The sequence below is a fragment of the Ciconia boyciana genome, chromosome 4, assembly GCF_034638445.1.
Source record: "Ciconia boyciana chromosome 4, ASM3463844v1, whole genome shotgun sequence".
NCBI lineage: Eukaryota > Metazoa > Chordata > Aves > Ciconiiformes > Ciconiidae > Ciconia > Ciconia boyciana.
The window spans coordinates 18,567,011-18,582,424 of record NC_132937.1 but is presented as its reverse complement, the minus strand read 5'-3'; the positions used below and the strand labels follow the sequence as shown (position 1 = coordinate 18,582,424).

Below are 15,414 nucleotides of genomic sequence, written 5' to 3'. Positions count from 1 at the left end.
CCAGAGTACAGCATAACTTGAGTTGTTTTTATGCCGCAGGTATGTAATAGTGGAGTGTGAAGATCAAGACACTCAGCAGAGGGACCCAAAGACTCACGAAATGTACTTAAATGTGATGAGAAGATTTAGTCAGGCTTTGCTGAAGGTAATGCCTTTGTGTAAGGAAATACATAGTGTTTTGGGACAGTAATTCTTTAAAAAGGCACAAGTGTCTAGAAGGAAGACAGTTTTTCATATCACATGTATTGAAATTTTAAAAAAAGCTTCCACTTTTGCTTGAATTTTAAGTTTGTGGTAAACCAAAGAAACTACTGAAGAAGAAAAGAACAAGTACTGAGAAGTTTTTCCTCTGTTTTTTTGCTTGTTCCTGTTATTAACATGCTGGTTCTAAAATCCTCTGCTTTGTGTGATCAGACCATTTTATTCACTATTTCTTTATTGAAAGCATTTGTCCTTGCAGTGCAAATTAAGACAAGAGCCCTGTATTTTGAATTCACAAACAGTGTTTTTTCTGTGTATCAGCAGCAGAGGGTGCTGGAGCAGCAGGGAAAAAGAGCAAAAACAAAACAAAAAAACACTTTTGTGAATTGCAATCTATAATTTAGAGCAGATGTGCAGTCTTTCCTGATTTTAGTGTATCTCGCCCTTCGTATCTTAATTCCCATTTTAGAGATGTTATTCAAATCTGACTCTTACGCTTCATAAGAAAATTCCGTGTGCTTATCCTTACTAACTTATTTTGGCTGTGTGAATAGGTTTGTCATGCATGACTGTTCACCACTGAAATTGTTGATGCAAATTGAAGTGCACTGGTAGGTCAGATAATTGATTGCCAGCTACAGTGATTCTGATTGGGTTTTACAGAAAATACCTTTTGAATTGCCAGGAAATTGATCTTTATTCACTTACCTCTTAAAAGCCCAAAGGTCTAAGAATAAAGGAATAATTTCTAGATAAAATAATTACAGAACAAAGAACTAATTTTGTTTCTTTTAATTCATTTAGGGTGATAAGTCTGTCAGAGTTATGCGTTCATTGTTGGCAGCCCAGCAGACATTTGTAGATCGGCTGGTTCATGTAATGAAAGCAGTGCAGCGTGAAAGTGGGAATCGTAAGAAAAAGGTAACTGAAGGATTGGATAACTTATCTATGGCTAGCATATGATAATAGGAATGTTGGCTTTTCACTAAAAATTCTTAGAACTGAGATTTATAACAGATGTCTGCCTGTCCTGTAATAATTTTAGCAAACTTGGAACAAACTTAGGAGAGGTTAGATGAGTCAAAGTTCCAAAGAGTTCTTAAAGTTTGTAGATGAAAAAGAGAAGAGACCCTTGAGAAAAATCTCAGGATATTTTGGTAGAAGGAAGATAGGGGAATCATTGAGTAGTTGATGATATAACAGTGAACAAATTGTGGGAGACGTGGGAAGGGAGCAGAGGTTATTGTGGTGTGAGACTTATGTTGGAATAGATAATGAAATTTGACTAGCAGCAAGGTTTCATTTATTTCAAGAGCAACAAAACTATTCTTATATAAGGTTTGTATTTAGCAGAACTTTGCCTTCTTTGAAAGTTACCTGTTGCATCTTGAGGAAAAGAATTTTTATCATAGGTGCATTTTAAGAAGCTTTGTCCCTTCTTAGTTAAAATACTTCAAATGAACTTGACAGACAGGTATGAGGAGGAAGCAGGAATGCCAAAGGAATTTCTATTCATGTATTTTCTTTTCCTCCGGCACACATCGGTATTTCAAAGCATGGATTTTTTAGCGTAATAGTTTTTTTCACCTTCTTTCTTTAAATCTGTGGGGTATATTTGTGTGGGAAAATGAAACACGTAAGTGTTGTATCACTTTTATGAAATTTTGTGAATGTGCTATGTGTCAGTAATAAAGGTGTAAATACTAAAAGAGGAGGAGGGTTTTTCAATTCATAGGAATGTATTTCCTGCTTATGCAATACATTGATAACGTTCTGTCAAATGTTCTTTTATAATTGCCGTGATATTTCTGTAAAACTAAGAAACACATGGCTTTGATTTTTGGATTAAAATGTAGCTAGCAGTAATTAACTAATAGAAGCATTCCCAACAGTAGTGGTCTACCTTGCTGTGTGTCCGTATTATTTATGTCTGTTATATTCCATAGGGGAAAAGACTAGAGACTTTTGTGTATGCAACCTTTATTATGTAGGACACCAAGTGTAAAGAACTCAAAAACTGACTAGTGTTGTATTTCTGGTAACTACAGATGTAGGAATGTAGAGCAAGCTCTGAAATTAGGTCTGTGCAAGCTGTTGGCAATTTGGTTCATTGGTGGTAGGGAATCTCGAGTTCAGGGATTTAAAGGATCAGAGGTGAAGACCTGAATCAAGGTTCTGAAACAGAACTAATATTTCGTACTGGTGTAGAAAATAAATCATCGTGCTACTTGTGTAGGCAATTTAGAAATAATTTTTTCTAAGACTGGCACTTACAGAGTTGCTAGACTATACTCAGACTAGATGGAATATTTGCTTTCTTATTCAGATTACTGCAAATGGAGAATTTTTATTTCAGTGGATTTTAAGAGTGAAACCTTGATTCTCTGGAAGAGTAAAGAATTTAATAAATTGGATATTTACTAATAATATATCCTTTGTTAAAAAACTCTTTTACTGTTCATGTATACCTAGTATGTGTGTTATGATTTTTTTTAAACAAGTTTTTATTTTTTTATTCTTTTAGAATGAGAGGCTTCAGGCATTGTTAGCAGATAACGAAAAGATGAATTTAGCAGATATGGAGCTTATTCCACTTCCTCTGGAACCTCAGGTGAAAATTAAAGGGATAATCCCTGAAAAAGCCACACTCTTCAAGGTAAATGAGATCTTCTGAATAGCTGAAATACAAACAAATCTTATGACCACTAAGGTTAGAAACATTAATTGAAAAATTTAAAGGGGCTGACATAGTCAAAGCAAAATGTAACTGTAACGTGCTCTTAAACTGGTTAAACAGCTCTTTATTTTCTTTGTGAAACTCATTTTTTCAAGTTAATGTGCAAACTTTAAAGCAGCTTTTATAAGACTGATATAGTTTATAAAGTTTATGAAATCCCCAAGCTGAAGGCATGCTTCCTAGTTCAGAATTTCTGTGAACTTTAGTTAGACTGTGTTTAACAGCAATACCACTTATGATCAAAATCATACAACTCAAGTCAGGTGTGTTGCATCTCAGCTAGATGTATGTGTCTATTCTATTGAAAAATAAAACTGTTAAATTGGTAGAGACTGGAAAGCAATAAGGTGGTCCATTTCATGCAGTTGCAGTGGGCTGACAGGTAGATCCTGTATCCCTATGGTTGTTAAGTCCTTAAACCAATTCGTAGTAGTTGCTTGTGATCATATGGCCAGACCTTAGTCTAGTTAATAAACAGTTAATGTGCTGTTGAAAGGGCTGGGGTTATTTTGCTTCCTATGCTACTTGGAATGTAAGTTATTGGTGGAATGTAAGTTATTACCTGTGTCCAGTGATGTAGGACCTCTTTATAAATTTATTTTAAACTCATATAGGTGACTGTGATCTAATTTTAAGATGACCAAAATGAGCTTTACCCATCAGGCCTATGTCCAGGAGGCATTCTCTGCCAATTAAAAAATGTTCAAGCTGCTGTGGCAACTCGTGTCGATCCATCATCTCTACTAGGTCACAAATTTATTATACCCAGTAGTTTCAAACTTCAACAGGCTGCTTGTTGGCTGTGATATAATTTGTGTTTACTTAAAATCAGAGATTAACATTTTTGCATAGTTTTCTACCATACTATCTCTCAGTTTCCTAGCTTTGGCTTGCTTCTTTATATACCAGTTATTCTCTTTGAAGAGTATGTTTCTTCAGTTCCATGCTCTTGCACCTCAGATTGGAGGCAACATTGGAAAGGTCTTGTCATGAAAACAAGGTTTTGCAAACTTGCGTCAGCTTTTAGCATGAATATGATTTAAGGGTTGGGGGAAGAACGTTGACAAAAAGACTGCTGGAACAGCAGTTAAATACTTCCTATCCAAAATAATAGCTTAACTTGATCAGGACAAACTCAAGTCAGTCTTCTACATATTGGTCTTCTGTAGCAATGTAGAAAATTTAGGACCAAAAATATGAGATGTAACTTGTTTCAAAATCAGAGGTGGTTTTGATCCTCCTGATTCTGAAAGGTTACAGATTTCCATTTAATCTCTCATTCTGTACTATGGGATAGAACCCAAACAAACCCAAAGAGGGAAGAATGACAAATTTTTGGTGCTCTTGGACATCACATGGCAGCTTTTGTAGGACTATTTAAAGAATCATTTTTCCTTTATTTATGGAACTTTATAATTTTGAAACATTCATTGTATGCGAAAATCTAATGTACCTGCTCAAATATTAAACTCTGTATCCTTTTTTGGTTTGGTTTTGAGGGAAGTGACTTGGTCAGTTGCAATAGATGAAATCATTCATGTAGGTAACTGATCCCCTTCAACCCATTTTATGCAGAGAAATTGCATATAATTAAATTGGCTTTCTCAAACAGCAATGTAAAAAGGCATTTTGCTTTTACTAAATAGATTGAGGAAGCAATTAGTTGTTTAAGATGTCTTGCCCCTAGCATTTCTTTGATGTTTATCCTATAATTGTGTCTCTTTTTGATCTGGTCAGTTTAAATTTGTTTTGTTGTGACCTTTTGCGTGGTGCTTCTATGTTGATTGGAATTAAATGCATACAAACAAAATTTGCATCCTCCTGTCCTTTCCTCTTCTGCTGCTGGGGGCGGGGGGACATGGGAGGAATATATCCTTCACATCCCTTGATAAAGAAGAAGGAAAGACTTAAGATATTTTTTTTAAAACATGCCTAGATCACACTTTTGGTAAGTGGAAATAGCGTGTTCTAACTGTTAAGTCCTAGACAGTGAGTAACTGCTTTTAGAAGCTTTAGAATTGCTTCTTTACCACACTTAAAGAATGTGAAGAGACTTCTGGTGCTCACTGCTGTGCTGTTGGTATTCAAATGGGACTATTCTAAACCTTTATCTAACTGAATTTGATACTTGAATCCTATGACCTGATACTCCCTTATTTAGCTTCTAATTTACAATGCAGTAAACAAGGATTTATGTTTTAGAACTCCAATGTAAGAACATGTTAATATGAACTTTGCTGTGAAACAGCTTAGTAGAATAAGTTTCCTTTTCCAGAGTGCCTTAATGCCTGCTCAGTTATTCTTCAAGACAGAAGATGGAGGCAAATACCCTGTAATTTTTAAGCATGGTGACGATTTACGTCAAGATCAACTTATTCTTCAGATTATTTCACTCATGGACAAGGTGAGAATTATTAATCCACATCCTTGTCCTTCTATGTTCTTGATTCTCCTTGTGGAGAGCAAGACTGGTGAAAGCTGTTAATGCAGCTTATGTTGCTTTTTTCTTAGGATCTTTTTTTTTCTGTATAGGCAGGCAATGATCCTGTGTAGATTAAAAAAAAATAATTAAAAAAAAATTGGGAAACAGGCTTTCTTATTACTAATTTCAGTGAAGAACAGTGGAGAGTAATGTCCAATACACATTCCTTTTAGAAATAGAAGCTGCCTTTCTATTTCTGTGTGTTGTTTTTTTCCAGCTGTTAAGAAAAGAGAATTTGGATTTGAAGCTGACACCCTATAAAGTGCTGGCAACTAGTACAAAACATGGTATGAATACTTTTATTTCCTAAAAATGCAGTAATGGGAGGAATCTTCTCCCTCTGTTCACAGACTGTTGTGACACACTATTTTCATGGGAGAAATTTTGCTTAGTACACCATTCTAAAAAGGAATTTGCAAGCTAATTTGGTGTTAATGACTAGTTGTTGTAAAATGACTGAAGGCAGAAAACGGGGACAAAACATGTTTTTTTGCCAATGAGAAGCAGTTGAATGAAAGTGTGTATTAGTGTTTATAAGCATACATTATAGAGGAGCTTGAAAGTTCCATGCATCGGAGATCTTTTTTTTGGTTTGTTTTCTGTCACAGGCTTCATGCAGTTTATTCAGTCAGTACCAGTTGCAGAAGTTCTTGCTACTGAGGAAAGTATACAGGTATGTGATAGGGGATTTTTAGGTCGTCTTCTAAGCCTGCAATTTATACTGTTTGATCAAATCTCATGCAAAAGTCTTTAGTCTCTCAACTGATTTTTGTATCTGTTGTTAGAAGACAAATTACAGCTTGAAGCATAAGGGTATTTACAGCAGATGTTTTGCTTCAAAAAAATATACTTAAATCACCACATGAGTATCTCATGTCCTAAAAGTAATACCATTTAAATAATTAAAGTGTAATTTAGTTGTGATATTGAAATTCTAGCTTTGCTGTAATGATGAATGGAAGATGCTTGACACTTTTCTATACTGTTTTGTTTTAAAGTGTTTCTGTTATTTGTTCAGTAGTTTTGGCTTGATACCTTGTCAAAGTATGTTTTAATGGTGTGGTGTGTGTTGGTTTGGTTTTTTTTAATGGAACAACTAAATAGTTTGTCCATATAATTTCTAAAGTCTGTTTCCCTGCCACGGTGCATGTATAGATACTGTGTGGGGTTTTTTTAATGATTTTTTTTTTTAACTTAGCAAGCTTTCTCTGTCATGAATTGAGTAGGGACACATAATTAAATAGTGACATACAAAATACGTGGTAATTTCAGGCACAGCACATAAGCTAGGTAGCAGAGCTCAGCTAGTTGAGGTAAATATAGTTAGATAAAAACGTACCAAATTGCCATATGAGACCTATATCTAATAAGTTTTTTAATGAAAACACAGCATGTTTATGTTGGATTCAATTTGTCACAGTACCTTTTTTCCCTTTTTTGTAGTTGATGCTGAAGTTTGCATTTGTTCATAGCTCAGTAACTGGGAGCCAAAGCAAATAGCTTCCAGCTACTATAAACTACATGTATTAAAAATGTGGAGATTAAAAAATGCTTATCATTTTTCATTATCACTTGCTTAACAAATAAGCATCATTTATAAAAAATGCTTATCATTAATCAGACGATGACCAGCATCAAGTTGTATAAGTTTTTTGAGCTTTCCATTCTGTAAAGATTGTGATAAGCTACATCTATACATTCAATAATCATACAGCTTATAAAGTGTTTTCCTGGCAGTCCTTTGTAGTCTTGGCAATGTACTATTCGTATTCTAGTCCCTTATACGTTTTATAAAATAATATATTTAGAAATGCTGTGAAATTGTCATTTTGCAATTACGTATAACATCATATTCCAATCTAAGATAGGTGCCCCACTGTTTTAGTTGCTGTGCAGACATAAGGAGCAATTCTTCCTGTGAAAAACTGCTTATAGTTTTCATAGGCAAGATGCCAAAAGAATGTGATCTAACATTATTTGACAGATCAATGGCAAAATCCATTATAGAGCCCAGATTTCCTGTGCCAAAGCGTGATAAAATAGCTGGGCATTGTAGGGCAAGGAAATAAAAACTAAATGAACGTTTTTAGGTATTGTGAAACTTTGGTTTATTCTTTTTGTAAATATTCATTTTGGGTGTCAGAGCTGTTTTAATAAAGTTGAGCACTGTATATAAATATCTTAAAATGTTTCACTTCTGAAAATATTTAAAGCAAGTAACCTAACACTGGCTAGTAATGCAGATCTGCAGGAAAGAAAAGATGTTTTGATGTTTGAGTGTTACTTACCTTCTGTCAACAATCTTGAAATTACAGTTCATGTTTTGGAAGTACTTCTGTTCCACACTTTACAGTTTAGCATTTGGGTGGTCTGGAGTCTGTTTGTGGGTTTTTTGTTTGGTTGGTTTTTGGTGTTTTCTTTTTGTGTGATACTGTTGTGTTTTGTTTTTTTTTCTCTTTCTTACGATAAGTAAAATTTTGGAGCACTGAAGGTAGATCTCTCTAGTACCCTGTTAACCAGTTAAAAATTTCCTTCCACATTTTGCTTAGGAATTTCATTTAACAGAATCTTTCTACTCTGTCAGCTTTTCTAACATATCTCAGAAGGGCTTGTTCCTTTGCAATCAAAGATAACTAAAGCTTTCTCCAAGCCTTAAAACTCTGATACATGTTACAACAGGACAGCTTTTCAAGAAAAACTTTCTTAAATAGCCTGCAGGTACCTTCCTGCAGTACCTTCTTCCTCCTTCTCTTTTTTTTTTTTTTTTAAGATTCCCTTCATTTTTTCATTATTATTTCAGTCACTTAAATGCCATCCGGATGCCTACAAAGCTCCTTTTACAGTGCTTGCTTAGCTTTGTGTTTGCTTACTGGAAGAAACTTGTGCTTAAGCTTGGATTTAATCTACTTATCTTTTGTCTCAATCAAGAAAAAAAAAAACAGTTTCCTTCTGTGTGGTGGGAAGGACTGTTTTGGCCCTGTCCACATTTCACAGGAAATGTGAAGCTTCCATTTGATGACTTAGATTTTTCCTTTTAAACTCAGTAGTGGTTGGTTGTATTGAAGAATATGGAGACATATAATGATAAACCTTGTAAGAGTGCGTGTCCCAAATGTAGCTACTAATCTGGACTGTTAGTCCTGTTTCAGTTTTTGTTGATCTGGCCTAAACAGTTTCCTGTGGAAGTATTTTGCACTCATAGTTATTAATTAGTAACTTTTCAATGCGTTGTTAATTTTCTGAAGCTGTTAACAAAGAAAACTGCTTTTCAGTTTGAACTTCATATCTGTTTCTGTTGAGTATAAGAATGTGACGGTTAAGACACAAAATAAATAAAAGACAGAATATAAAATTAAATTACATCTTACTAGGGTTTTTGGGACTGGTTGTTAGTTTTATTTAACAGCTATTTGTGGTCTTGATTTAAATCTTTTTTTTTTTTCTATCAGTCCTAAAGAGCCTGTGTCAGATCATGTGGAATAACTGAATTTGTTGATGACTTCCCCTCTAGAACTTTTTCAGAAAACATGCACCTAGTGAGACTGGCCCTCATGGAATAAGTGCGGAGGTGATGGACACATATGTTAAGAGCTGTGGTAAGTTACAGTCTTATAGTTGGTAACTTTGTATCTGAAGTATAAAGGACAGGGTAGACATAGGTAAGACATTTCAGTTTAGATGACTGCAGATAGGGCACTATGCATGTACTTGCTGTCAGAATCCCTGTGAAAAAAATAGTTTTGAGCCTGGCATGTCATACACAATCCCTCTCCTCAGCTCTCTTTTTTTGTTCTCCTTAAAGGAAACTAGAAGTTAAATATTCTTTGCTTTCTAGCAATAATCTTACCTCTACCCCTTCTGCATAATGAGTTGGGGTCTTTATAATTCACGGAGATGTAGAGCATTTACATAATAATAAATCATCTGTATTTGAGGTAGAAAATTTAAATTTGTTTTTAAAAATTGGAGGTTTTGGGGGTGAGGGTACATTCAACTTCTTGTTCAGTTTGGATGACAAAAAAAGTGGTAGTGTAGTTCTTGTTTGGTAAACTGATGGCAATGTTAAAATATTGCATTTCCTGTCCATTAAATTAAAAGCAATTTTATTCTACAAAAAAAAAAAAGGAATTCAGTTGTTGCTCCACAGTATCTTCTTTCCCTTTCTCTGTCTGATGGCACAGTCTTTAAGATTGCTTCAAACTGGTTAGTGGGTAAAAGTAAGAATTAAAACAGTTTGCATTAGTTCTAATTTATTTATTGCTGCCTGGCTTACTGCTTAACTTGTAAATACTGCTGACGTATACATTCAGATTCCTATCAATGTCTAATGCTTGTTTACAGTTGTCCTAAAATATCTTAAGTTCAAAATGTGTACGTTCATTTTGCTGAAAATACTTCATCTTCCTTTGAAGTATCTTAATCCCAATATTGAATGAATTTAGGCTTTTACTGTTAGGCATATAATTACGTAGTAAGAAATTAAAATCTAGGCAGTACTGAATAAACTTCAGAGTTTTAATTTATTACTTCAAATGTTCTTCATACTGCTGATAATCTTGATTATTCTTCACCAGCACCACCCCTGCTCACAGTCTCTATGGTATATTTATTACTTGTGAACAAGAACTAAGATAATGTCATATGCTGTTATTAATTGTGTGGAACTTGTTGCTCTCCAGGAAAGGTACTCATATGGATGTTTACAATTTACTTATTACAGCTGGTTATTGTGTAATTACCTACATCCTTGGAGTTGGAGACAGACATCTGGATAATCTTTTGCTAACAAAAACAGGTAATGCTTGTGTAAACAAAAAATGCTTGTGTAACAGGTAAATCTTGTGTTCTTGATGAAACCAAACTACTGTGCAGCAAAAATCCAAGTGTTTCATCATCAGCCTAACTGAGCTGGCTGGACAATTCAGCTCCAGTTGAGATTTTATATATATATTTAGAAAAAAAAAATATTTTTATATAATTAAAATAATGTATATTTTCTATAATAATATATAAAAAATACACATTTTTTTAAGCCTTCTCTAAAAACAAAGAAGGAATAAACTCTTTAGTGTCCTGCTCATTACAGATTTGCAGCTGGGGGAGCAAAAGTAGTAGAAGCTCCTGTTTAATCAAGTACATCCTTTAGTTTGCAGCAAACCCCATGTATCTTGAAAGTTCAAAACAACAGATACACATTTAGATTATCCCTAACTAGTTTTAACTTTTTAAATGTTATTTTTTCTTGCCATCTGCATGGATTAATAACAGACCAGGTAGAGTGAATAATTCTAGTGATTCTAAAAAAACAGAAGACTTCTCTACTAGAGGAAGTGAAAGATTTGAAGATTAAGCTACTCCAACTATTACAGTCAGTGCCTTGGGATGGAGGGAAATTCAAGTGTTTTAGTTGAAAAAAGGAGTTTGTGTGTAGCTGCATGAACTTCACAAAGTTTTAACAAAAATGTTTCTTGTAGGGGAAAAATTTTTGGAGTTTTTTTTTTGGTTGGTTGGGTTTTTTTGCTTGCTTGCTTACTTTTGAACTGTAGCTTCTGATAGGAATTCTGATAACTTGCATACCTTTATTACATAGTGATGAAGAGTTAGGAGTGGTGGTTAGGCGTTTATAATAAAGTGAAACATTTATTGAATGAGAAACTTGTAAATAAAAAATGTTATTTGGGGAAATGAGACACATCCAGGTGGAAGGCTTGTTAGTTTACAGATAAGGCTGAAGCATATATTACTTTGATCAGCATACTCTGTATGAAAGAGTAGAAAATTAACCATGAAGCCTTGCTCTAAGCATGTGGGGGAACAACTAAAGCAAGCATATTTTTCCTTATCTGCTTGGAAATGTACAAATGGGCATGTAAAAATCTGTCTTGAGAGGTCTCTATCATTTGTCTAAGGTGATGGGTATAAATCTTTCCATAGCAGGCACTGCTTGCGTGCTCAGAGTAGTAATATTTTAGTGTTTTGATTTGGAGTGAAGTGCATCTTACCTGTCTATGTTAAAAAGTAACAGCGCAATGGATGTTTGGGTTCGTGGAGGAATTTAAGCCGTACAGCAGAGGGCAGCGCACATCCACAGTTCATTCTGAGTCTGAAATTGTTTTTATCTGCTACCTATGCTCTGTCACATACTGAGAGAGGTTTTTTGAGCTATCAAGAGAAATTCTTATGTTCCAAGAACAACAAAGGCTTGCTACAAAGGGTTATTTCTTTCTACTGAGAATCCCTTAGGCTTAAGTTGGAAAAAGCTAATTTCATTCTTCTCTTGAAGAATGGAAGCTATAAGTACTTTTCTCCAAAATTATATGACCATATATGCATCCTTTCTTGACGATATTTATTTAATGAATTGAAGCTTTCCAGTAGGGTAAAGAATGCTGAATACCAGCTGTGTGTTCACATACTTTTCTTGGATTTATATGGCAATATATATCGTTATCTTTTTTAGCTCTACCTTTTAGTTTGGTGGATGTAGCAACATCTATGTTAGACTCCTTCAAATAGAATTGTTGCCTCAGCTTCTAACATACAGACCTCTATGTTTATAATAGATATGGTATAATTTAAATATTAAGCAATAGATACTGAAGTTCACAAAGAATTGTTTCCCACTCTATATTAGAAATGTATTTTTTGTGCTGTAGGATGAGAATGTCTGTTATCTGGGTAAAATAATTTCTGCTGTCTTTCATGACTGTTTTATGCTCTAATTCTAGAAATAAGGTGACTTTTTTTTTTAAGTAGTCCTAAATAAGAAATCTAGACTTTCAGATTTTTAAATGCTGTACTGTTATACTTCAAGGGCAGCTGTAGAAGTTTGTTTGGAAAGAGATATAGGGAACCTTCAATCCAAACATCGCCATCTATCAGTAACGTTAAAAATTACAAGAATACTTGCATCAGTTTCACTAATGTGCCTTAGCTTGTAACCTGAATGTTACAGTAAGTAGTCAGTATTGCGTTACAGGAATATTTATTTTCTCTGAGAACTTTCAACTTCCTACTTCTCTTGGAGATGAAATATGTTATCAATTGCTGTATGTTTTAATTTCTTGTTTCCAGATCTGTAACAGCAGATATTACTGTGACTTGTAAATAACAAGACACTGTTTTGCAGCTGAATACCCACCTCTAAGTAACATCAGTGCCCTGTTGTAGGATTACAGATTGATTTATATATTAATGCCAGTATCTGATTTACCAGCTAATGTGCCCTTTGTTGCTTTGGAAGGAAGAGCTGGATCGTTGTGAAGCTGGATTGTGACAACCAGATGTGGCATGTTCAGTTGACTTTCGTGTAATATGTGTTATGCTAGTATGTTTCAGTTATGTCATGCTTTCCCTTGAAAATACTTTCTTCTGCATTTGTTCCACACTCTGTTTTTGATTGTAGAGTTGAGATCTAGCTACTGATGTAACACGCAGATACGGATGTCTTTGTGTTTGGTAATCCTTTTAAAGTCTTAAGACAGTACAGTCCTCATTAGAGCTGTGTTTCAGCTATGACAGACAAGTGAACTCTTCTGTCCCATTTGAGATACCTTAACAACATCAGCTTGCTTTATAGGCAGACAAAAGTTTCACAAAGGTCCTGTCACATTTGCAGGCTATGTGTAGATATTTTAGGATATCCTGAGACATTCAAATGGCATTCTTGAGTAGCACTGCATGCGTGCATCTGAGCAACTAATTCTCACCCTAGTGACTGGACAGCTTTAAAATAACCTTTAGGGACCTACATGTAAATCCAAGTTCCCGTTATAGGTTCCCTAAATACAGGCGCTTTGATCTGAACTCTACACCTGAAATTGCTCTGTAGCAGTAGAGCAAATTGGTACATGGATAAAATTAGGTTATTAATATCTGAGGGCAGGTCAAAGACTGAGGGCTCAGAACTTGAAAACCACATTTGCTTTTAACATCCTGTGTAGACAGGTGAAAGAACTGGACTGTCTTCTCATTTAATGCTTCGGGGTAGGGCTGTGGTCTGTCTTCAGTGTGAAGTGCACCAATTGACATTTGCTTTATTCTTCAGGCTCAGTTAGAAAGGGTTGCCACCAAAGATCTGAACAGTTCCATATGTGAGATGACACCATGTGTTTTTACTTTCAGTGCTTTTCAGTTCAAACCTGCTTTGGGATAGATGGCTTTAAGATTACAAAAATGGAAAAACTATAGGATTCAAACCCTCCTTCTATATCAGTGCTTAGATAAGTACATTGATAAATATATTCAGTAACGTTGCAAACTTCTATAGTATGTAAAATGCAGTGAAATTTTAAAATATGTTTTTAAATGTTACTCATTTTGATAGAGGAACATCCTTTAAAAAAACCCAAACCAAAACAAAAAAACCCAGCACAGAACTAACACATACTGTTATCCTTTAGATTTCTCTCTGCAACTCCAATTTCCGTGATGCCTACCAAAGAGAATATAAACTTTTAGCTGTTGATCTACTAAAACATTTTCTCTTATAGGTATCTTGAACAGTATATCTCATTTAACAATACATATTCGACATCTTTTTTTTCTTACAATATGCCTGCATGGAGTGTATTTTGAGAATAGGCAGCTTGAGGTGTGAGGGGGAAAAATTATCTTATGCTTATCACAAGCTGGGCCCTTATCCATTTTATGGATGGCAGTGATAAACTTTACTTCCAGCTTTTGCTGCATACTGAGTTTAAAATCTGCATACTGGGTAAGTCCTTAACAATTCATACTACTGTCTTCCATTTTTGTGTAGTTTTAGAAAAGTTATAACACGTAGCTGATGAAAATGATGACAATAAATTAGGCATTCTGATTTTTTTCACCATGGCAGTGCTCTGTTAGCAAAGGATAAATTTTGATGATAGCAACAGAATTTACTGGGAAAGCCAGGAAACCACCCCATCCATCCATCCATCCATCCATCCTCACACTTTCATCAGAGGAATTTTTATCCTATTGCTTCAAATTTAAAATAGGAATTCAGTTAAAATAGTCACTAAATTTTACTTTTTCTATATGAGCCAGGTTAAAATAATAGTGGCAGTTCCAGCTTACAGAAAATATATTGAAATTCAGAGCTTCAGGAGTTTTGTGTATTGGTTGTATTTGTGTATTGTTTTTTCCCCTCTTCCCAAAGTGGGAACAGATAAGTTTAGAATAATTTGTAAGGCTTTCTTACCTGTTAAAAGACAATTGTCACCAGACTTATTTTAGTAATTGCATCTAACTTGCTTTGCCTTCCACATTTTGTTTAAGAGTTTCAGAGTTCTTTGCAGGTTTTCAGTAGCTTTTCCTAAAAGTCCTCTGGTGAAATAAAACAATTTCTGTGCTGCTATATGGGAACTTTCTCCTGTACTAAAATCTAGGCATTAGCAGTAAAAGTGATGGACAAATCAGCCTCTCTGGCTGCAGTCAGATGTTATTGTTATTGCAAGCGCCAGATATCAATTTTTAGTCTCCACAAGTCCATACTTCACTTAATCAAAGATCACTTCACTCCCAAGGCTGAAAGGAACTCAGATGGACTTTCAAATCCCTCATGCCCTGACTGCTAGTCAGGGAAACTTTCTGTGTTTGATGCTGTTTCCTTGAACTCTCCAAGGGCCTGTCCTCTTTATTCCATATGTTAGAAAACCAGGTGTTCAGTAGAAAAATGTAGTCGACCTCATAAAATAAATAAAAAAGCAAGCTTAAAAGCAACAGTATCAGCTTTTACATTTTGAATGAAATAATTTTGTGCATGCATGCTGCGTTATTACATATTCTGGAAACATCTTGTCCTCTTCCAGTCAGTAAATGCTTTGTGTCTTGGTTTTTCTACAGTAAAATAGCTTAAATAGGGAGTAAAGAGTGATTATTAGGGCACTGTTTTTTAAGGTGAGAGACTCTATTTGAAGTCTTTCCAGCAGAGATTTTTCCTGCTGCCTGAAGTAGTAATCTTTTAGACTGTGAGGAGTGAGCCACTTTCAACATCAACATTTGTCCA

At 34.8% G+C, this 15,414-nt stretch overlaps 1 protein-coding gene across 1 annotated transcript in view; it reads left to right on the top strand.

Annotated features, from left to right (window-relative positions):
• PIK3C3 (phosphatidylinositol 3-kinase catalytic subunit type 3) overlaps positions 1–15,414 on the top strand; it is an 81,820-nt gene that overhangs the window by 31,571 nt on the left and 34,835 nt on the right. The window contains exons 14-21 of the mRNA XM_072860074.1: positions 40–145; positions 1,006–1,122; positions 2,726–2,857; positions 5,214–5,342; positions 5,638–5,707; positions 6,029–6,093; positions 8,932–9,016; positions 10,141–10,215. Coding sequence (XP_072716175.1) covers positions 40–145; positions 1,006–1,122; positions 2,726–2,857; positions 5,214–5,342; positions 5,638–5,707; positions 6,029–6,093; positions 8,932–9,016; positions 10,141–10,215 — 779 coding nt within the window. The remainder of the gene's footprint in view (positions 1–39; positions 146–1,005; positions 1,123–2,725; positions 2,858–5,213; positions 5,343–5,637; positions 5,708–6,028; positions 6,094–8,931; positions 9,017–10,140; positions 10,216–15,414) is intronic.